Raw genomic sequence first — 9,654 nt, 5'->3', positions numbered from 1 at the left:
TCAAGGCTACCAGGAGGCAAAGCTGTGCTTTGCATGTGAGAGGAAGCGTAAGAAGATTTTTTCTGTGCTCCTATCACATCTTTCACTGCTTCCTTTTTGTATTCAGCTATAGTCTGACACGACATGTAAAAGAAGTGGTAACTCAGACCTTCTAAGCTCCTTGAAGAAGTCTAATTTGGCTTCATTAATGGCAAGTAAGGATGCATAATGTGCAGCACACCCACCTGATGTGTATGTAGGTGTACACAGAGATGCACAAGTGCACAGAAGTGTATGGAAAGTTCACGCACACATACAAACACATATATACATGCGTTACTGGGACTGTCTGAGGAAAGCCTATTATAAAAAGCCCAAATTTGTATCACGCAACATCAGGCGTGAGGGAAGGAATCTCAGTTTACTTTTGCTGTGCGAATTGTCCTTTTGCATTAACACATGAAAAGTCTTTTTCAGAGGCTGCTGACAAGCAGAGGTGTTGAGTGTGCATGGGGTCCAAATGACTTATCTTAATTCGGGGGATCTTTAAATATGATGTCCTGCACAAGTTTTTTTTTTCTGGCAGTCTGGTTGAGAAGCATCTTACAACTGAACCGAGAGTTGGAAAAGAAGAAAAATCTGAATTCTCACTCACTACCCCAAAAAGTTAATCTTGTAATGTCTTTTGACCACGTTTATTATAAAACAGAACAGTATTCTGACACACAGAATCATGGAATAGTTTGGGTTGGAAGGGACCTTTAAAGGTCACCTAGCCCAACCCCCAAATTCTAAAAATTGGACTTTCGCCTTTTACCTCCCCCCATGAAACTAAGGCAAAATACTAATGACTATTTCACTATTTATAAATACTTCCTGAAGCTTTTCCTGTTAACCTTCTTTTTGAATAAAGATCTGTTTCCTTATATGACATTGTTAATACAGCTAAATATGGGAAACACTGCATTATTGTAGGCCTTCTGTAATCTGAAAAAAAATCCCTCTAAAAAAGCACAAATACATAATCCTGTGTTGGCTTTGCTCATTGAACAACTCCTTTGAAAATAACCCTTAAATTAATAATTTAAAAAATATTCTCTATTCTTGCATTACGAAGGAATTGTTTGCATACACAGCTTCTTTGAACATCTATTTAGGCACCTCAGCAGGAACTTTGACATCCTCTGGTGCAGGATCTTGTAGCTGCATTACCCCTTGACTTCAATGGGATTCATAGACACTCAGAGCCTTGGGAATCAGACAGCTTTTTTTCTGCTACGTGGGGATTCAGACACCTGATTTCAGGAACTCATATTCAGAAACACGGATATGAGTATCCTCCTATGGGCTTTTCCCCGACTTTGTACAAATCCTGAAACCGAAATCCTCGGTGGATTAGAAAAAAAAGGAAGAGGCCCCGCGGCTGGGGCGCGCTGAAGTGCGGCGCTTCCGTAGCGAGCCCACCCCCAGCCCGAGCGCTGCCTCCCGCCCGCCGCGGAGACCTGGCGGGGGTGACCGGAGCCGGCAGATCTGACCGGCACACACCCCCTCACGTTCCTGCCCGGGTCGGCTTCCCCAGCCCGGCACACGCTCCTATTACCTGACCGAGAAAGTAAACAAACAAACAAACACACAAAAACCCCCAACCAACCAACAAAGCCCCCCGGGAAACAAACAAAAAAACCAGAGTGAATGTTCGGGGATGCCCAAACGCGGCGGGCTCACGCGTGCTGGTCCCCCGCACCCCCTCGGGGTAACTTCAAGGAGCGGCGCCCAGCCGGCAGCCGCTGCGTTTCGCGCCAGTTAGTGACGCCGCGGGCGGGTCCCCCTCTCCCGCGAGACGCCCACGCCGCTACCTGCCGGTGGAGGCCCGGGCCCGAACCCGGGCCCACGCCGCGAGGGCAGGGCACAGCCCCCGCCCCGCAGCCCGCCCGCCCCCCGCGCCTTTAAACGGCAGCAACGGCGGAGCCCCACCGCCGCCGCCGCGGCCCTTCCTGAGCGGAGCGCACCGGCCGGGCTGGTTTGGGTTTTTTTTTCCTTTTTTTTTTTTTTTCCCCCCTTCCCCTTGCCTTGTCAACTAACCCCCTCTAGCGCTGAAGCGGCCGCATTTGACCTGCGGGCTGCCGGCAGCGGCGAGGCGAGGGGGGCGCTTCTCCTCGCCTGCCTCACGCACGCCCCGTACCGCACCGCCCCGCACCCCCGCGCTCCCCTCAGGAGGGCGGCTGAGGAGGGGCCGCGCTCCAACGGCTCGCCCTCCCTCCCACCCGCCCCCCCCGCGCCCGCCGGGCCGCCCCGTTGGCTGGCGGGGCGCGTGTGCCGGAGCGCCCCCGGCGCGGGGCCGCGCTGGCCTCCCGGCGGACCCGGCACCCGCCGGGCTGGGCGCAGCGGGGCGGCCCCGCGGCCGCGCTGGAGGGGGCGATCGCTCCGCGGGCGGCAGGGGAGCGGCGGCGGCGGCGCCAAAAAACTGCAGCCGGCTGCGCGGCACGCAAATCAGGAGGGAGCAGCGAACATCACACCAGAGCCGCCTGATTCCTGATTGCTCCGCGGCAGACGGGGAGAGACGGAGACTGAGAGAGAGGGGCGAGCGGCAGAGCCGGGGACGCCGGCGGAGGGGTCGGGAACGCCGCCCCGCAAGTTTCCTTGATGCCTTCGGGAGCGTGAGGAGGCGCCCGGCCCTCGTCCCCCTCCCGCCTCGGGCGCTCGGCGGCGGGGGGCGAGACGCTCCACCGTGGGAAACCGAAGCCCCTCGGCGCTGCCTCCGGCCGGGGATGCGGGGGGCCGTGCGGCGCGGACGGGGGAGGAGGCTGCTCCCGCGGAGGAGGCTGCTGAAGGAGCTTCTGCGGGACTGAAGCTGCCACCGGCCGGAGCCGGCGGAGGGAGCGGGGCGCGACCCCCCCCCCCCTCCCGGCCGCCGCCGCCGCCGCCTCGAAGTTGCCGGAGCTCTCCCGGCTCCCAGTGCCGCCGCCCCTCGCGGCAGGGCGGCAGCGGGGGGCTCCCGGCGCCCCCGCCCGCCCTCGCCCTCCGGGCCGCCGCCCTGCCCCGGGACCCCGCCGGTGGATGCGCCCGCCCCGGCCCGCGCAGCCCCCGGCGGCAGTGCAGACAGCGCAACCCGCCGGGCCGCACCGGACCGCGGCGGGCGGGGGCGCCGCGGCGGCGTTCCCCGCTGGCCTGAAGGAGGACGGGGAGCCTGGGCGGGTCGAGGACGCGGGGCGCTCGGACGCGGGGCGCTCGGCGGGCACCAGCCATGGGGTGTTGTGAGGTGAGGGGATTGCTCTGGAGCGTCGGCCTCTTCCTCCCCCTGCTGACAGCGCGCCCCGCCGCCGCCGCCGGTCACGTCGCCAGCAACCACGGTAAGGGCGGCCGGGGGGGTGCGGAGCGGGCGGGCTCCCGCCAACTTTCCGGCGGCCGCGGAGCGCGAGGGGCCGGCGGGCGCAGGTGCGCCCGGCAGCGCCGGCGCCGCCCCGGGGAAGCGGGGTGGCGGCCGTGGCGGGGCGTTGGGGCGCGGTGCTGCCGCCGGCCCTTCTCCGTAGCTCGGCCTCTGCCGGCTGCTGAGGGGGCAGAGGCAGCGCGGGGCCGGGCGCGGCGGACGGTCGCCGCCCGGCGGCCGCCCCCTCCTGCCGCCTGCGCCCGCGACCCCGCAAAAGTTGGGTGTTCGGCGCGGGGGGGGGGGGGGGGGGGCTCTGCTGCCGCCCCCCCCTCCGCCGGCCGCGTCCCGGGAGGGGCGAGGTGTGCCGTCCCCCGCCGAGCGGCGCCGGGGGCAGGGAGGTAACGCGGCGGCTGCCGGGGGTAGCGGGGCGCCTGCGGGCGCTGCCCAGTCACCCCCCGCCGCCGGGGCTTGTGACCGAGCAGCTGAGCAGCGGGTAACCGAAAGTTACCTCCCGGCGAGGTGGAGCGGTAGCGCCTTTTTACTTGAAACGTGGTTTTAAGGTTTACTTGACTCCTGCCGACCGCAAAGCATCTTCAGAAGGGGTTTGAGAGAGCTCACGGCGCGTTGAGGGAAATTGCTGCTCGTCAGCGAACTGTTCAGAGGTGCCTGACTGTCCTTAACAACTAATTTTGACGTGCTACGGTCTGATTGTCCAAAAAAAAAAAATCCCATTTCAAGTCTTTGTCGGAGGTGCATGCTCATCAGGTCTTACTGAGACAGTAGTTTAATTCTTTAGGTTGGAATGTGTGCATTTAAGAAAAATGTCTCGAGATTGAGAAGGGAATCATCCTGTTTAGAAAAATAGAAATAAAAATGCATAACACATACGGAGGATATCAAATTTTATTAGGAAGACCTGATAAAACCCCCATAGCTGCTTGTGAAACATCATGTTATATTTTATCAAACACCTGGATAGAGCAGAGCATTTCCTTAAGTGTTCATTTAATGTACATCTGTCCACTTAAGTTGTGGAGGACGTAGGATGCCTCTATTCCCAGATTAGAGGAGGCTTCCCTACTTTTATTATTTATTAAAAAATATTATTTTTGTACAATTCAGCTTTTGTGTTGTGGGGTTTTAGCGTGACATGAGTGAAAATATGGGAGCTGAATGGCAGCTCCAGATGATGCTTCTGACAAATTATTTTACCTGCTGTTATTGAAAAGAGTGCTGAAAATGGCTAGGGTGGAAAGTAATAATCAGAGAAAACAAACTGTTTCTACTTGTAGAGTACTGTCAAATATATAGTTCATATATTTTCACATGCCTGTTTTACAACCCATTTTCAGTGTTCATTGTATCTATATGGGTTAACAGTAAGAAGAGGGAATAAAATATCTAGAAAATAGGAAAATATGGTAGTACGGCCACAAATACCCTGAGCAATCAGGGTCAGTTATGGCAGGGACGTTCCAAGTTTAGTATTATACCTTTATCTCTTCTACACTAAATGTGATGAACAATTTCAGTTTGTGATTGTATAACATACAGTCATATCAATGCTGTATTAGATTTTGCCCTTACTCATGATTTGAAGACATCAGTTTCAGAGTAGCAGAGAACAGTTTTCCTTTTATGTCACTCTTATTAGTGCAGGCTAATGTCTGCTACCTTACCACAAGGCCTAACAGGACACATGAATGCGGCTTAAAAAAAAAAAAAAAATCTATTTGCATGTGTTATAGAATAACCAAGACACCCTATATGCATCAAAGGTAAAGAATTTTTAGATTAGGTTTCTAAACTAGTATTTTGTATTCCTGAGGTTAAATTAGTAATATTTAAATAGTATTTTTAAAAAGCAGGTGAAAAATGGGGAAAACAGTTACCAAAACAGTTTAGCCCAAAGAAAAGTCCGTCAAGGATGAAGCGGTTTTTTTGATGGTGACATAACTTTTCCCAACAAGTTCAGGTATTGAGATATTGGCTGCATAGAGCATTGATGAATTACCCAACTTCTGAATAACTTCTCTTTCTGCACTTTGTTTCAAAACTTCCAATAAAGCAAGAGACTTCTTATCTTTGGTACTGTCATTGTACCATAGAAGTCAAATAATAAGTGTAACTCAACAAAACACAGGTGAACTGAAAATTTACTGAATCAATACAGGTGCATCAAAACGCACCCCCCCCCCCCGATTAATAAAATGCTAGCAAAAGAGTCTGCTTTCAATGATGACTTTCTCTAAATCCAGGAATTGGATGAAAGAAAATGAGTACAATAAAGAAGTTGCCCATTGTGTAAACACTTAAACGTGTAAGTTTAAAATGCCAGTTACTAACATTTGGAATCCCACCTGTGAAGAATTTTTTTGAAAGCTTGTGCAGTTAACTGAGGAAAAAAAAATCCCTTAAATTTTCATAAGGTGATATTTTCAGAATATATTTCTTGGAAACATGTTTGCAATAATTGCTGTTGGGTTTTCACTAATAACTTAGCTTGGCTTTACTATATGATAGATTTGGTCTTCTATTTTGTATTTACAAACATACCAGCATTAATACTAAATTGCAAAGGAATGTTTTGTTTGGGTTTCTTGACAGTTTGGGTGAAAAAGAAGGAAGGGGAATAAGTTTATTAATCTGACTTGATAAACAGACAGCCCTTCCACTTCGTTCTTAATGGTTTATTTCCTGTTATCAAAGAATGATTTTCAGAGAATTAATATACTACAGTTTTATAAATTATTATTGTTATTACTATGCTGGGATTAATCTTTTTGTTTTCCTCAAACAGAAAGAAAGAGGGTTTGGTTTGGTTTTTTTTAATATATAGTTCCAAGACACTCAGGTTGTCATTCTTCACCCAGTAAATCAATGCGTGGTGTCTTACAGTATATGTAGCAAAGAAGACACAAACAATACTGTTGACAAGGAAGTGAACTTACTCATTCATCTTAATGGAGTGGTAAGTTAAAAAACAAATTATGACCATGCCAAGGGCTGGTTTTTACTGCTAAGAAAAACCCTGCAGGTAGGCAAGGCCTTGGAGCTGCATAGGAACAACATACCGCTGCAGTCTGAAACAACTGCTTGAAACATAAGCCTCAATTAATGGTGTAGGGTGAGTGCTTGTGTGTTCATCTAAATTTTCATTAGTTGTCCGTGACATCCAGTTATGAACAAGTTGCATTATTATGCAAGATTTCAGCCTATGTTGTAGGTTTGGTGTTTGGTTGCCAGAACACAAATGAATTGGATAATTACTCTCAAACCTAAAAATACAGATAATAGCATCTGAGCTGTGAACTTCTTTGGGTAAAACGTGTATGAGCTTTTAAGATAAAGGTCACATCAGGTAACAGTTCGAAGGTATCCTGTGCTAAGCATACATGCATGTGTGTTTCCACGTATATGTAAACCAGAAAGAATTTGTGTACCCTGGCTTCTTGCAAACTGTATCTGCCGTCATGTGTCACCAGACAATTAATTTCTGAAGTAAACTATAGAAGTTGCAGAGTTTATAATGTGTCATGTCTATCAGTGAACTGTAAAAGGAAGTTGTTGCTTTTTCAGTTGCCAGGTACTGATACATCTTGTCAGGTTATGCAAGGTTGGTCTTTTTATGCTTCCTTCTAAAAGGCACCTGCATTCATTTTCTTCCTCTTACAAAAAAATTGACGTAAGAAATAATGTCAAATGTCAGTTCCGAAATTTGTATAGCCTTTATTTTCACAATGATTACACTTGATGTAAATTAGGTAGCTCAAAGTAGGTAATAAAGCTTTTTGATTCTGGTATTAAAATCTCAGACAGATTACTAATGACCTTGAGTTATTCATCAGTTCAAAGAAGTTGGCTTATTTTTATTCACATATTTATTTTTACATAAGTGCAATCCATCACAGATAAGCACTCTTTCTGAATACAGCACTCAGAATTCTCCTGTAGCAATAAGGAGACCAAGGACTAAGCGTCTGTAGAGACTGAACTTCTCTCTGAATGAGAATGGTGTTTTACTGCTAGAGGATATCTCTTACTTTGAGGACTTAAGGTAGAAGACGGCTGTGCTGCTGCCTGTATGGTACTTGTCGTGGTGGATTCTGCTTTGCAGCTGTCCAGCTAGTATTTTTCGTGAGCATTTACGTCATTACGGAAAAATGAGAAAATTAAATAAACAAAACTGTTGCAACTGTTTACAACTGTTGTTGTAAAAGTGTGTCATTCCCTTTTAAGTGTGTAGATAGTCATAAGCAAAATCATGTTTTACTTTCAAGCTATTAAGAATTTTTAAAAAATATTTTTACCTGTGTGTCCCACATCCATATAGACTTGAGTGCTAATGAAGACTTTGGAACCTCTGCAGTTTTAGATACGCATGAAATGACTTGTTATCTGAAAGGCTCAATTTGTATACCATAGGTATGAGATGAACAGTTTTGCAATTAATGCTTCATGATATGTTCCTGGTGTTGTATTTGGCAGTACTGACTGCTGTTTGGATATTTTGTTAATTTGTTTTGGACAAATGAGAATGATTGGTATGGAAATATTAAAAATGTATAGTTTAAGGAGATATGGTTTAAAACCAAGTCAGTACAGTAGTTCTCATGTAATTTGAGGGTGTGAAAACACCACGGAGGAACGAAAGCGTTTCCAAAAGTATACAACTTGGCCTTGTTGAGAAAGGAGGCAAGTAAAAATCTAAGCTAAATGTTGTAACGAAATATGGGAAAAACAAACTGAAGAGAATAGTTGACAGTGAGCAGTGGTTTTTCCATCTCTCACGATTTATTCAGAGAGCAGTGTTTTCAGTTCCAGCCAGCATCTTGCCTGCGTCAGGAAACAAGCCAGCATAGTTCCTAGAAACCAGACTGACACCAGCGCAGAGGGGATGACTGTCCTGCATCTGCCTGCTCTTCTGAGGTCCTTTTCAAAGCATCTGCCGCTGGCTGCTCTCAAGCTGGCCTTCAGTATTGGATCAGATATACCTTGGGTTTGATCCAGAATGACCATTCTTATCCTCCTATGAATTTAACAGTTAATTTTTGGCCAGACAACACTTCTGTTGGCAAGTCAAATAGTTTACAAATGAGAGAAGGAAAAAGCATGCAGGAAATTGAGGGTTTTTTTCTTACAGAAATCTCCTCTCTGTTTCCAGATATGTATTTTTAGATCTAATTACTTGGATCTGAACTCTGCTTGACAGTTTGTTTAGGGTATCTGGTGTTAGACTTCCCACTTGAGAATTTTAGGAAAAAGTGTAAAAGTTCCGTAAATTGTATGTCAGTAAGATATAGAGTAAGTTAGTGTCCAGTTTGTTGGCTAAATATTTTTTAAATGAAAAGCCAAGCATGTTTAAAATCTCCTTAAACTGATTAGCAATATTTAGAAACTGATATGCAGGTGCAATATGAGAAGCATTTTATTGGCCTTATATCCCAATATGGCATAGCTATGTTAAGATATGTTCTTATTCCAGCTGTGTGTGTAAGACGGAATGTTTCCATTAGGATTGCTGGATTTCTCTAACTTGACATTGACGCAAAGAAGAGGCTGGCCTTTTGTTTGTTATGCCCGTTAACATGCTGAATTCGGTGAGAGAGAGAGGGAATGGTAAATAGTATGGAAATAGACAAGTAAGGAAAGAAATTATTTGTCCAAAAATCTATTCTGACCTCCAGGAACCATGTTATCATGCAGGAGAAGTCAACAAAAACCCCTATCTATTGTGAACGATACATCTTCAGAAGCTGGTTTTGAACTTGTAAATGATACGACAATCTTTATGGTAAGGTGTTGGAACTGAGAATTACCACTGAAAAGAAGATTTCTGTTGCATGATAAAAACATGAAATCGTTTGCAGGGTTTTTTTCTGGTCTATACAAATCAACTTACTCAACTTTATGAGAAAATGATTCCCCAGATCTTTCTCTTAGATTACTTTCTAATTGTTGAGTGCCACTTCCTTATCTTTTTGGGGTTTGTGAACCTCTATCTTGGCAACTTGTGTAAAATTCAGGAAATTTCTAGTAATGTTTGCTTTTCTTACTTGGAATAGGTTTGTATGACCTGTTAAAAAACTAAAGATCTAAATATTTTTTAATAATTATTTTTAGGGCTTTTAAAATGCATTTGTAAACACTCCTTTCCATTTCTGTACTTACTCCTTAAAGTAATCATCACTATGTCTTCTGTTGTAATGATGCCAGAATATTTCCAGACCATACAAAAGCTTGTAAAATTTAATAGTGAAATTATCTTCAGCTGGTGCATTTCTCTTGTAATCCCCTTAGTCTTGCAG

General features: G+C 46.9%; 1 protein-coding gene across 5 annotated transcripts in view; it reads left to right on the top strand.

Moving 5' to 3' along the window:
- Positions 1 to 2,208: 2,208 nt before the first annotated feature.
- EPHA6 (EPH receptor A6) overlaps positions 2,209 to 9,654 on the top strand; it is a 529,864-nt gene continuing 522,418 nt past the window's right edge. For 2 of the 5 annotated variants that reach the window (XM_069785494.1, XM_069785492.1), the window contains exon 1: positions 2,209 to 3,329. In XM_069785494.1, the coding sequence (XP_069641595.1) occupies positions 3,224 to 3,329 (106 nt within the window). In that variant the 5' untranslated portion in view covers positions 2,209 to 3,223. The remainder of the gene's footprint in view (positions 3,330 to 9,654) is intronic. The other 3 variants (XM_069785496.1, XM_069785493.1, XM_069785495.1) reach the window with 2 other exon arrangements.

Source organism: Haliaeetus albicilla, chromosome 6 (assembly GCF_947461875.1).
Source record: "Haliaeetus albicilla chromosome 6, bHalAlb1.1, whole genome shotgun sequence".
Classification (NCBI taxonomy): domain Eukaryota; kingdom Metazoa; phylum Chordata; class Aves; order Accipitriformes; family Accipitridae; genus Haliaeetus; species Haliaeetus albicilla.
The sequence above is the reverse complement of the archived record's forward strand: the minus strand, read 5'-3'. Positions and strand labels throughout refer to the sequence as shown.